The sequence below is a fragment of the Balaenoptera acutorostrata genome, chromosome 10 (genome assembly GCF_949987535.1).
Source record: "Balaenoptera acutorostrata chromosome 10, mBalAcu1.1, whole genome shotgun sequence".
Lineage (NCBI taxonomy): Eukaryota > Metazoa > Chordata > Mammalia > Artiodactyla > Balaenopteridae > Balaenoptera > Balaenoptera acutorostrata.
Genome location: NC_080073.1, coordinates 38,797,472 through 38,811,486, shown reverse-complemented (window position 1 = coordinate 38,811,486; position 14,015 = coordinate 38,797,472). Strand labels below are relative to the sequence as shown.

Here is a 14,015-nt window from a genome sequence, read left to right as displayed (position 1 = left end):
TGCTTAGGTGGCTTTGTCTGAATCTTAGTTTGTATAAGGCTGTATGGGGCTTCCTGTGCCTTTTGGTAGTTAGAAGAATTCACTGAAGAGTTCCCTCTGATGGAGTAGCAAGAAGAAAAGAGTCATTAATCAGCCTGCATAGTGCAGGAGCCTGCTTGAGTCCCAGCTTCAGTCCAGGGAGGAAAAGTCATTTATACAGTTACCTTCAATGGGAAGCAGATAGAGGCCATCCATAAAAACTATTTATGGGATTTAAAGTACATTGGCTTCTTCCTTTAACTTTCCCCTTGCAGAACATCTGATTTGTGCTCACCCTTTCTAGCTTACATTCTCTACCCTCAGAATGTAAATTAAAGCAATTTTTCCCTACTTCCATGTTTCTTACTTAGGTTATCACTTAGGTCTTCTATCTAAGCTAAATACAAGCCTCTTAGGAACTATTTGGTGGTAATGGTTACACTACTTTGTGAATATACTACTGAATTGTACACTACTGGATTACACTACTTTGTGAATATACTACTGCATTTTATGGTATGTGAATTACATCTCAATTTTAAAAAATAAGCCTTCTTGAAAACTGGTTGACAGCTTTTAGAGGCAACAGGATTAAAAGAGAATAACACCTAGGTGAATGCTTGAAGGTAATCACTGGTCAGAGAGATCAGCAAATAAAGTGATGTCCCCTGAGTTTCAGAGAAGTAAAATAAATCAAGACTTTTCATGGGTATTACAGGAAATGATCAGACAAGAAGTAGAGAAAAATGCATACAGATGGACCTTTTTTGTGTGCTTTCTGGAAGGCTCATTGTACCTCTGTTCCAATGCATATTTTTTAAAAAGAATATTTTCAACCTCTAAAAACGTAATTGGGTTGTAAGAATTTGTAAATTCTCAGAGAGAAGCTGTTTTCTACATAGGAGACCTTTGGAGGCCTTGAAGGTCTTGGTTATTTCAGTCTCAGTATTGGGGAAGTTTCTCTACTATTTCTCCTTACTAAAAGAGGGCTGCTTTGCCTTCAGGGGAGTTGTTTTTTGTTTTTTTTTAAAATAAATTTATTTATTTATTTATTTATTTATTTTTGGCTGTGTTGGGTCTTCGTTTCTGTGCAAGGGCTTTCTCTATTTGTGGCGAGCGGGGGCCACTCTTCATTGCGGTGTGCGGGCCTCTCACCATCACGGCCTCTCTTGTTGTGGAGCACAGGCTCCAGACGTGCAGGCTCAGTAGTTGTGGCTCACGGGCCCAGTTGCTCCGCGGCATGTGGGATCCTCCCAGACCAGGGCTCGAACCCGTGTCCCCTGCATTGGCAGGCAGATTCTCAACCACTGTGCCACCAGGGAAGCCCCCTTCAGGGGAGTTTTTAAATGATCTGGAGCACTTTGAGATGTTTAGAGTGGTCTGAAACGTGACTTCCAAACCACCTCAAAATGTACCTTAGGAACCAGGATAGGGGAAATGGTAATATTTCATTTGTAGAACTTAGTCCTGACTCTGTTGAAAGAATGTTAGTTTTGTTGTGGTATTCCCTCTTTTGGTTTTGTGGGGCCTACTGTTTTTTGTTTTTGTTTTGACCACGATTTTTAAAACTAGATTTGGACTGGAAAGAGAAAAAAAAAGATATTCATTGGCTTGGTTTATATCTTTCATGGTTCATTCAGTTGTTTTAGGGGCAGGGGGAACAGGAAAAACAAAGTAAAATAAGACCAAAAATTCTTTTGTTTTTATTTGAATGCCCACCAGTGCTTTTGCATTTATCAGAAATGAGTGTTGGCTGTCACAATCGTCAGATACATGTTAGAAAATCCCGTGGTACAGGAGTTGGGGTGGGGGCTGTGGAATAGTACTTCATAGCTCTGGTGAGGGAAAGTGACTAGATAAGATCATTTTGATTTTAATTTTATTTATTTATTTTTTAACTGAAGTATAGTTGATTTACAATGTTGTGCCAGTCTCTGCTGTACAGCACAGTGACTCAGTTATATACATATAGACATTCTTTTTTTATATTCTTTTCCATGATGGTTTATCAAAGGTATTGAATATAGTCCCTGGTGCTATACAGTAGGACCTTGTTGTTTAGATAACATCATTTTAAAAAATGAATCAAATGTCCCTGACAGGGTAGGAAAATCATTGCTTAATAAATGAAGCTTAAGCTTCATTAGGTTTTTCCTAATAACCTAGCAATTGAATTTGTGTCACAAATTAAATGATTTCCTACCTTTGCTTGTCTTCAAATCAAAGAAGAAAATATTAGTCCTGTTGTCTTATCTCACACTCCAAGCTACAAAAATTCCTGGTAGCAATGTGTGAGGTTATGTGTGAATTGGTGGTTAAATAATATTTGTGTAAGTATTGGGATATGTTTCTTCAACCTGAAAGTATTAGTTAACATTATTTGGAAATAAAATATTGGATGAGTAGATCCTCTCAAGAAATTTTTGTCAAAAATCCTGACAGACTTAATTTTAATTTCTAAAACTATGCAATGGTGTTATGTTGAGGGAGTAGAGTGTTCTGTTTGTCTAATTGTAAGTAATTTAAAATTCTATATTTTTTAGAAAATTTTTCATTTTAGCTTTCAGATTAATATCAAGTCCTAGAAAGTGCTCACCTTGTTTATAAGACAATGAGTATGTTTGACAATGTACAAGCATATCTGATGAAAGGTTTTGGTAAATCTTTGTCAAGAATAGTCCTGTATTTTATTTTATTTTATTTTATTTTATTTATTTTTATTTTTTTTATTTATTTTTTTTAATTTTTATTTATTTATGGCTGTGTTGGGTCTTCGTTTCTGTGCGAGGGCTTTCTCCAGCTGCGGCAAGTGGGGGCCACTCCTCATCACGGTGTGCGGGCCTCTCACCATCGAGGCCTCTCCTGCTGCGGAGCACAGGCTCCAGACGCGCAGGCTCAGCAGTTGTGGCTCATGGGCCTAGTTGCTCCGCGGCATGTGGGATCCTCCCAGACCAGGGCTCGAACCCGTGTCCCCTGCATTGGCAGGCAGACTCTCAACCACTGCGCCACCAAGGAAGCCCCAGTCCTGTATTTTAAAATGACTGCATGGAGGACAAGTGCCGTCAGTAAGTTAGCTGATTACAGTGGTGTTTGCAGTTGAACTTGGCATGGGGTGGGGGGGCTGGGGGCGACAGACTTCATGTAAATTGAGAAATGGAGGTCTGAACATGTTCTGGAGTGATGTCAGCAGAAAGCGGTGTATGCCTCTGTGTCATATAGGCAGAGAGATGGTGAGAGATTTTTTTTTCCTCCTGACACCAACCAATTCTGGCACTAAGTGGGTATCCTATAATTCATTTCAGTTCTGACACTAACTACCCAGAGTTAGCGTCAGACTCCACAGGTTTAAGGGCTTAGTCCCACAACACTGCCTTTACTTCAGATGCCATTCACAAGTATCAGATCCCCAGGTTACCCATACGTCTGTTGGAGGTTCTCACAATCCTCCACCCCCTTCAGATTTGATAATTTGCTAGAATGGCTCACAAGACTCAGGGAAACACTTAACCAGTTTATTATACAGGATCAGGTGAAGAGGTAGATAGGTACTTAGGTCTGGAAGGGTTCCAAGCGTAAAAGCCTCTGTCCCATGGAGTTAGGGTGCACCACCCTCCTGGAATGTGGATATGTTCACCAACCTGGAAGCTTTACAAATCCCATGATTTAGAAGTTTTTATGGCGGTTCCATTATGTAGGCATTATTGATTACCTCATTGGCCATTGGTGATTGACTCAATCTCCAGCCCCTTTCCCCTCCCTGGAAGTTAGGGTATGCGGCTGAAAGTTCCAAGCTTTTAATCAAGTCTTGGTTTTTCCGATGACCAGGCCCCATCCTGGAACTATCTAGGAGCCCACCAGGAGTCGTCTCATTAAAACAAAAGACTCATCGCTCTTATCACTCAGGAAATTCCAAGAGTTTTAGGAGCTCTGTGTCAGGAAACTGGAGCAAAGACCAAATATCTCTCTATGATACCACAGATGGGGATCCTAAAGCTGTATCTGGTTGGTACCTGCTACCTTTTGTTGGACCTCTGTTCTCTATTACAGGGCATAGATGACCTAGGCTCATGGTCTGGTCAGCATGAGTCTCACAGAATGCCATCTGTCTGCTAACTCTTCTCTAGATGCTAGTTCACTTCTGGAATAGTTGAGTGGCTAGGCTAGTGTGATCTGCTGTCATCTTGAACAACTTGCAGCTCAGAAGCCATTATCTTTGTAGAACCTTCCCAGAGCCCCTTAGAACGTTGGTGAATTGTCCTTTTGGTACTAAGACCCAAGGCAGTGGGGAAAAAATGTTTATGGGCCATACTTTCTTTCCCAGTCAAAATGAAAATAGCTTTGTGACCTATGGGAAAATCAGATATGTTTTTAGTATACACTAGAAATCAGTGAGGAAATTCATCAGTGCTAAAATTTTAGCAGCAACACAGGGGCAGCTGTCTCATCTTTAGTCCCTGAGAGTGCTTTGTAATAGAAGCACAGGGGTACTGAAACGTATTATCTCATGCACCCCTGAAACCACCCTGCAAAGGAGTTACCATCATTGCTACTTGGCATATGAGATAACCCAGGCCCAGAGAGAAGTGGCTTGCCTGAGGGCACGTGGTGAATTAGCTGTAGCTTCTTGCCTATGTACATAACTGTAGAAGTTACTTTCTTGTGTGTTGCTCCAGTGAAGATACTCATTACAAGTGATGTGACATTGACTGAGCGACACTGCGTGCCAGGTATTATGCTAGTGTTGGGTGTACATAAATGAAAATATCCCCCTCCCCCACTTAGTCTGGGACCTCTATTGTTCTGGGATCATCTCTCTGCATGGGCAATTTGCTTCAGCATTGATGCTACTCCTCTCTTGGGTGATCCTTTTTGCCACTCCTGTACCATCTTTCCTGTCAGGTTGGAGTGTTCTTAGCTGGGGGGAAAAACTCAGATCTTATTTCTGGTGGTGGCTCTGTAGGTTTTTTTGGTGGTTTTCTTTTTTTTTTTTTTTTTAATTTTTTATTTATTTATTTATTTATTTATGGCTGTGTTGGGTCTTCGTTTCTGTGTGAGGGCTTTCTCTAGTTGCGGCAAGTGGGGGCCACTCTTCATCGCAGTGCGCGGGCCTCTCACTATCGTGGCCTCTCCCGTTGCAGAGCACAGGCTCCAGATGCGCAGGCTCAGCAATTGTGGCTCACGGGCTTAGTCGCTCCGCGGCATGTGGGATCTTCCCAGACCAGGGCTCGAACCCGTGTCCCCCGCATTAGCAGGCAGATTCTCAACCACTGCGCCACCAGGGAAGCCCTTGGTGGTTTTCAAGTGAACAAAAATTGAACTAGATCATTGGCTCTAAAAAGAGTAGTTGTTCCCAGATTTTAAAAAAGTCCTGGGGATTTAATATACAGGGTTGTGACTATAGTTAACAGTACTGTGTTGGATATTTGAAGGTTGCAGTAAGAGTTGATCTTTAAAGTTCCCACCACAAGGAAAACAAATCGTAACTGTGTATGGTGATGGATGTTAACTGAACTTATTGTGGTAATCATTTTGCCGTATATACATATATCAAATCATCATGTTGTATCCTAAAAGTAATACAGTATTATTTGTCAATTATAGTTCAGAAAAAAAAAAATGTTCCCTTTTTTGACTTACATAGCATTTTGAGATGGTCTATGCTTATCTACTTGTCATAACTCTTCCATTAGACTAAGCTCTCTGAGGGCTAGGACACTCCCCTCTGTGCTCACATAGCGTTGTAAATGTCAGTGGAATTGAAATGAGTTGAATAAGGGTGAGAATTTCCTAACAAATGTTAATCTGGGCCCGAGAACCATCATCAGAATGAAGTGACCCTAAGATTAATTTTGGATTTTGAAAACTACTTGAAAATACAAACCAAAAAAAATATTTAAAAAAAATAACCAGCTGGTGCAGATGGAAAGCTAGATAAAATAGAACCATATGCAGTTTTCAAAAATTTAACAAGTAATCATCAGTGCATATCTTTGTAGTTTCATCTGTTTTATTATAAACCAGCAATCCTTATATGCATAGTTGAAGGAGAGAGAATTGAAAGTGCTTATAAGATGTCAAAGTGATGTTTTCATATAGGCCAGTTTCATTCTTCCCAGACGGTATTTTGACATGTAAGTCAGATATTTTCCTAATTTTCCTAATGAAAGCTGCAGGTACATACTCATTTGAGGTTTTAACATAGCAAAGTATCTGTTGGAAATCTTTCACACAGGCCTCCTTTGTCATGTTATTTCCATTGATGGGAATTCAGATACCTGGATCAGTTCTGTTTGACTTTTGTTAAAATCTCTAACCTGATAATATTTTACTTTTCTTCTAAACACCTATATTCCCAGTGAAATGGAATTAGGAAAACAAGACCGATAGAACTAAGCCCTCTTGAATCTCTATTAATATTTTTCATGGTGCTTTTTATATTCATAATGCTTTGTTTCCACAGAAATATTACTCCTTGTTTAAAGGGAAAAATCCCTGTGTTTTCTTTTTCCTCAAAGATACCCAATAAAATTTAAAAACTTAATTTTTCCCTCTGCCTATGTCCTTTAAAATTCTGATTCTTTTTTACATTTCATAGTTGGTATGTCTATTCTGGCCTTTTTCAAAGTCAACCAGTACTCTCCTAATGGGAGATTCAACTGAACTTGTTTATGTTTAGTTGGGTTTTTCTTGGTCAGTTTGAATATAGGGCTGCTCATCTCATTTGCCTAAATAATAATCTTGGTGTATAACTGTTATGAAAACTGGGCTTGGTATAGACTAACAGTTGGCTTGAATGATCAAGGGCCGTGTTTGTCAGCATCACTGAGTCAGCTTTTCTAGGGACAGAGACTAAAGAATTAGTTCTGGGATTGGATATTATTTATCAGGGCTTTGTTTTCTGTACCTTGTTTTCCCCTAAGCACCTGGTTAGCTATTATCACAGATACTTTTTTGGGGAACAGGCAACCACATGGTTAATGAAGATGGAGAAGAATTGAAAATTTAATATTACCTTTATAGATTTCCTTCCTTGGCCTTGTTCTCATCCTTCTCAACTGCAAAAAAAAGTATAAGGAGCATTCACATTTCTATGAGAAATCTATACATTTAGGTTAGAAAATGGAGTAAGATATGCTTTTTAATAGTCATACAAATAAGCCACAGAGACCCATCAGCCCACCAGGTTTCTTCCCAGCATGTGATGATGGAAGAAAAAGGTAATAAAAGAGACTTTTTTATTACTCTTTTTAGGTGAGAATCTGTCTGTGGGACTGTTAACACTGAGTTTACCATCTTGATGATTCCAGATGGTTCCTAGCAATTCTGAATGCAAGGTTGGTTGGTAGTCTTCAGAACATTTAGGTCTCTGAGTGGAACATCTTCTGTGTCTACTAGAACTTTTTCTGTGAATTATAAAATTACATTTGAGAACTAAAGGAAAAAAATTCCAATTATCTCAATACAACCACTGTAATCATTTTTGTTTACAGTTGTGTCACATTACATCATTTTCAGATTTCTGTATATTCACCTGTGCTTGCTCAACTCCTCTCCCCTACCCCACACCCCATTTTCCCTCTCATGGAGTGAGCATGAGAGTTGGGGGTGTGACTCGGCTATGGCTTCAGGTGGTCTCTCCAGTTTTCTCTGAGGATGAGCATTCACTATGCTGGCTGTGATTCTGTTATTTAAAGTGATATATTTTTCATACATTATGGCCCTTAAATGCAAGCCAACCTCTTCATCTGGTGTCAGCCAAAAGAAAAGTGATCTGTTGCGACGCTGGAGGAAAAACTGGCAGTGTTGGACTTAACCTATATTGAGAGATGGTATGTTGTTCTTCACCTTGGGGTGTTCAAGTATGATATTGAAAATGCATGGTTTTCATCTCATATGCTGACTTTTGTCTCTAACCTCTGAATTAGATGCAGCTTCATTGTATTTAATTCTAGTCCTTTTTCCTATACACATTTTATATAATTGTTCTCAATTTTAAAGTTTTTAAAATATACTATATTCAATATACTATATCAAGTATCTTATCATATTGTAATTTTTATAGCCATCATTTAAAACAAGACTTTTGGGTTTTTGTCTTTTCAGAAGAATTTTGATAGCCAGTATATTCAATCCATGAAAGTGAATGCTTTCTAACTTGCACAGTCAGGCCCACTCACAATGGTTCTGCCATAGATATTTTAGAATAAAAATAACTGTTGTGCTCAGATTTCAATATTTCTTAACTATAGACATAGTCTTATCTGTGCTCAGGCATGTGGGATCCTTTCTGTGATTGGGCTCCGTGGAGGTTGGAAATCAGATTAATTTATACAGTGTAGTGGTTAATAACATCAATTTGAATCTGGACTGACTGGGTTTGAAGCCAGGTATTGCTACTTACCATTGAAGTGATTTTGAACAAATTACTTGTTCTTTCTTTGACTGCTTCCCCATGATGGGTAAAATGAGGTTAATAATATTTACCTTATAGGATAGTCATGTGAGGATTAACTACATGTAAAATATTTAGAATACAGTCTTGCACCTACAAGTGCTTTGTAAATATTACTTGGTATCATCACCCGTTTTGGCAATTTATGAAAATCCTTATAGTACAACTCTGAGTCTTGGAAACACAAAATGCTTTGGATCAAGATTGGGTCCTTTTTAATTTTTTATTTATTTATTTTTAAAATTTTAGGTATTATAGTTAAACTTTTCTGCTTTTTCTGGCCACACTGCATCGTTTGCGGCATCTTAGTTCCCTGACCAGGGATCAAACCTGGACGCCAGCAGTGAGAGCACCGAGTCATAACCACTGGATCGCCAGGGAATTCCCTAAACTTTAAATTTCTGTTTTTGTTTGATAGCTAAAGTTTCAGGCAGAAGAAGTTGAATGTTGGGCTTATAAATTTAAATATTATATCTGAAGTACATTGTCAACATACAGTATCTCAGGATTGTATAGAGATGCTATTAGATGCTCATTATATCTCCTCTAGATGCTCATTATGTCTCCTCTAGTATCTTTTCCTTTGCAGTGACATTAGTATCAAAGTCTGTTTGTTCTTTAGCAAAGTATGAATGTTGCCATGAATCCTTTCTTTTTATGCACATAGATTCTGTGTGCTCCTCTGGGCCACAATAGTTACTTCTTTAAGAACAGAAAGGAAACTCAGGGCTTTGCCAATTTGGTGTTGGTTCCCTGTGTTTTTCATTTTGGCAGCTATGGAGAGGGTTTGCTTTCCACACACCTGGACGCTCCTTTGACAGTGTTCTGTAGAGGTAATCAACACACTTGAGAGTATATCTGTTTGTTCCATGGCTGCCCCTTTCTGATTGTGGACATGAATTTGAATGTTTACAGTAGATACTTGGTGATAAAAGGAGCTTTAGTTGCTTCTGCTCTTCTGCAGTGTTTCCCAAGAACACTCAGAGCCCTTTACAAAATGCAGAATGTTTTACGTATGAGATGTTCACCGAGTTGAATCAAGAAAATCCACTTGAAAGGAAATATGTAACAAAACAATTTCTGCTGTTAATAGGGTATATACAAATGCATATACTGTTTCTCTAAAGTAGTTTCATTTCTCCAAATAGTTACTAATCAGAGAAGACTGATTTTGTTGTGGTAAGTTTAAATAGAGATTCCAGAGGTTAGTTCTAATCTGTGTTGGTCAAAGCTGTGAAATCAGGTACAAAGTCTCTGTCCACCTAAGGTGGTGCTGAGATTTCTAGTAGCTTTCTTTTCTTCCAGGTCATTTCCTAAAATTCAAAGGAAGAATCAAATTATACCATTGTAACATTTCGTAATGAACTTGGAGTATGTAACAGATCTAAAGCCTTACCTATATCATAATAAAACATTTCAGGCCATTCATTCCATGTGACAAGGGATCCAACCCATTTCACCAAGTTTGGTCTGTTTTTAAGTTATATTTTCTCTTGCCCTAGCTTTTTTTTTGTTGTTTTCCTTTTCCTTTTTTTTTTCTTTTTTTGGCCTTTATTACCTTGATTCAATGATAACAGTTTTCTGTTATTATATATACTTTGTGCTCAAAATTGACCTAGGTTTTGTGTGGTTTCTCTTTCCCTGAGTTTTATTTCTTTTTTTTAAAAAATAAATTTATTTATTTGTGTTTTTAAAAAAATTTTTGGCTGTGTTGGGTCTTCATTGCTGCACACGGGCTTTCTCTAGTTGTGGCAAGCGGGGGCTACTCTTCATTGTGGTGCGCAGGCTTCTCATTGTCGTGGCTTCTCTTGTTGCAGAGCACGGGCTCTAGAGCTCAGGCTCAGTAGTTCTGGCACACGGGCTTAGCTGCTCCGCAGCATGTGGGATCTTCCTGGGCCAGGGATCGAACCCACGTCCCCTGCATTGGCAGGCGGATTCTTAACCACTGCACCACTAGGGAAGCCCCTGAGTTTTACTTCTTATTTGAACAAATCACATCTTTTTCTTGGTGTTCCATCTGCACAGTGTCGCTCCTAAAGATGAACTTCTTTATCCTGTGAGGCAGTGGAGGAAACATGGAAGCCACTTGTGGAGCATTGCTTCAATAAGTATATTTTTGTAGTCATATGGTGGCAGTATCAAGGAAATTATAAGATGGGGTTAGTGTTAGAGTTTATCAACTTGTAAATCCCATGACTTCCCATCTCATGGGTCACGAGAGTCACAGATGACACTTGCTCAGGAAAATGGTGAAGGGTGTTTTGTACTCTGATGGTACATACAATTCTTGAACATTGTACTGATTGCTAACAATTCCTGTCTCTCCCCCAGCCTACCCCAACTTTGTGCATAAGCACAGTTTTGGACCCAGCCATTTGTACTTACTTATGCTTTTACACCTTCTTCCTTTCATAAAGATTTTAGCTGGCTTATGACTTGAGTTGAAACAAGGAAAAAAAGAGGAGACCTGATAATGGTCTGTCCCCTGCCAACCAGAAGCTTCCTGTGGTATATAGTTGCCTCAGTCTGTCAGCACTTCTGTCTTTGAAGGTGGTTTCTGCTTGATAAGTGGTGACTATTAGCATAGCTTTGAAATAATTGCTTCTCCTTCCTCTCTCGGGATACATTTTTTTTTCCAGATACTTTCCTGTTCTTGTTGACCTTGTTTTTCCAGAAGACTCAGCCTGTGGTTAAAATGTTTCAGGTCCCCCTTTGAACTTTCTGTGGGATTAACCAATTCTGGGGCACCCTCACCAGATCATCAGTGCTAAAGAGGGCAAAGAATCTTCTTGGTTAATAGAAAAGGCCATTTTGGAATGACTTTCTAAGTCCACAAACATCCAGACTTTCCTTCAGTACTTTTTTCTGTTTGGGGTAGCAGCTTTGCCTAGTACAGGGGAGGTGGGGGGCTATGGGGAGGGCTTGTGTTTAAGGGGTTCAGAAACAGGGGATTTAAGTGTGTCTTTTGTGTTTTCAAGGCACTAACACCACTCCCGTCTGTATTTAAATGCTGTCCCCAGGTTACGACTATGGCTATGTCTGCGTGGAGTTTTCACTCTTGGAAGATGCCATCGGATGCATGGAGGCCAACCAGGTTGCTTTATACTTCGGTCAAATGATGCTGGAAGGATATATTTTTTATGTATGGGGAGGGAGGGCTTCAAATGATTAAACTTTGGAAAGGTACCAGAAATCTGTATTTGGAGCATAGCACATTCCAACCAGGAGAAACTTTAAAAGAAGCTGGGAAGGTTTCTCTAGAAGAGTTAATGGGCACAGAGTGTATTTTAAAAAATAGAATTCAGTTGTAGTTGCACCATATTCCAAGGACAGTAGATGGGAAAAAATGACAGGTCTGGAGTGCTTCCCTTTGGAATGTGACTGAGCTTGGGATCCAGATGCAAAGAATGATCCTTGCCTGTCTGTGATCTGAAGGAACTTCCTGGCACAGGAATTCTAGGTCAGTACTTACACCCAGACCTAGGGTGAAGACCACTGATGGCAATTCCTGTGGCACTCAGGTCCTGCCTGCATGTGCTACTTTTGGAAGAGGGCCAATGGGGAGAAGAGAGTTAGTTGTTGATTGTTGGGGTCTTTTGCATTCATCATTGTTCTTTGCAAATTGGGGTTTCATACTCAAGTTCTTAGCTGCATATAGTCAGAGCTGGTGAATCTGAATCTGTACTCACCTTATGTTTGAAACACCTAGATGTATTTAGCTTGCCACCTAGAACTGTCATCTGGGTCTTTAATTGAACGCTGCCTGGTAGTTTTGGGAGGAATTATGAAATGGATAGAATCCTTGTCATCGTGTTTCCTTGGGGAAAGTTGTTTTCTTTGTGGTGTTTTAGTTCCTCCATCTGTAAAGTGGGAGAAAGAAGCTTAGTGATACAGTTTGATTTTTATGTACCCACTGCCTGTGCTTAACATTGTGATTGCGATGCACCCAGAATCTTAAAAGAAGGCTCTGCCAGAGAAGAGTAGTATTGCATGAGAACTGTTCCTCTTTCATAGCCTAATGCCCTTTCATCAGCTTTGTTCCATTCAGCATGGCTCATCACATTTAACTTTTTCCCTTCTTTGACCATGTTCCCCCTTTATGGCAATGGAGATGACATGCTCTAAATCCTCTGGGATCAAGAAGTAATTAGAGGAAACTTGACGTATCCATTCCTATTGTTAGTAGTATAAATACTGTTAGATCCTCAGAAAATGACTGCATTAGGACCATATCCCCTTGACAGAATTCTTGTTGCCTGATTTGTTCAGTGTCCATCATTGAGTCAGTCATTTAACAGATACTAATTATGTGTCAGAAAATGCTATCTGCCAATATTTGGAGAGAGGAATAAAAGTCCTAGTCTGTATGCTTATGGTTGATTCCATTCTAACAATCTGTCCTAATTTGAGAACATTCATTTAATTCATAAGCCTCTTGTCTTTATCAGTGAGTAATCTTTAAATCCTTTGCCACTGTACTAAAGAATATTGTGAGTGGTAGAAACATAAATGGGGAGCCATGGCAGATGCCATTTCTTTTGTACCATTCTCCCAACTGTGTGTTTCTCCTAGAAGGATGTTGCTTTTTATCAGAGCTATTTAATCTTAAAAATAACCATATTGTGTCTTAACTGCCTCTTCCTTCTATCCCCCAAAAAATCCTATCTAAAGTATCCAGCCTCCTAAAGAGTAATGTCAAATAGAACTAGGGCAGCCTTCTTTAAAAATAAGGATTATCCTTATGCTGGATTTCTGTTAGAGGTACATCTGGAAAAATGTTCATTTACACAAGCAGTGTCAAGGGGGTGTGACCTATAGACATATCTCCCCTCACCCTTCCCACCCATTCTTTGAACACTCTTAGGACTCCCAGATCCCTCATGAATGACCTTTGCCCAGTGAATGGGACACCAGAATAAAGCAGGAGCAAGGCCAGAATTTTTCTAGATGTGAAATAGAATGTTTTGACGGGTAACCATGCTCTTGCATAGGGTACCATATGTCACTCTGTGCAGGAGAGCAAGTAAGAGACAGCCTCTGTCTTCTAGGACCTTATAATCTCATACTAAGAAAGGTGACAGAGATTATGTAGTACTCACGGATTCCATAGAGCGTTCTCTCAGATAAACTCCAAATTCTGTCTGATAACATTTTCAGTATTCACTGGAGTTATTTCTTAATAAGGCATCACCATACCCTTATTCAGTCAACCCCATTTCCTAGATTTTTATTCTTCCCCTAGCCGTGGGACAGAGGTCACACTGCTAACACCGCCATGCAATAGAATCCTCTCGCTGAACTGCATAGACTTCATGACCCAGTCAGTATTCTTTTAATAACCTTTACCACAGCTCAGATGTGTACAAATCATTCTGATGAGAAAAATTTTGAGAATGGAATATTCAGGGGGATTTTTGTAATTAGGTAGTATAGCATAGAAAAGAGGAGTGTAGGTTCTATAGTCAGATGTTACTTCCTAGCTGGGTTGTCTCTGGCAAATTTCTTAACCTCCCTTGGCCTCAGTTCCCTCTGTTACCCGTACCTC

At 39.5% G+C, this 14,015-nt stretch overlaps 1 protein-coding gene across 4 annotated transcripts in view; it reads left to right on the top strand.

The window, feature by feature from the left end:
* The window catches only part of RBM6 (RNA binding motif protein 6), a 105,618-nt gene that overhangs the window by 35,517 nt on the left and 56,086 nt on the right, over nucleotides 1-14,015 (top strand). Inside the window, exon 6 of one of the 4 annotated variants that reach the window (XM_007168706.3) lies at nucleotides 11,491-11,564. The exons of 2 other annotated variants lie outside the window; for them this stretch is intronic. In XM_007168706.3, coding sequence (XP_007168768.1) covers nucleotides 11,491-11,564 — 74 coding nt within the window. Of the gene's footprint in view, nucleotides 1-11,490; nucleotides 11,565-14,015 lie in introns of those variants that run through there. One more of the 4 variants, XM_057554231.1, reaches the window with a different exon arrangement.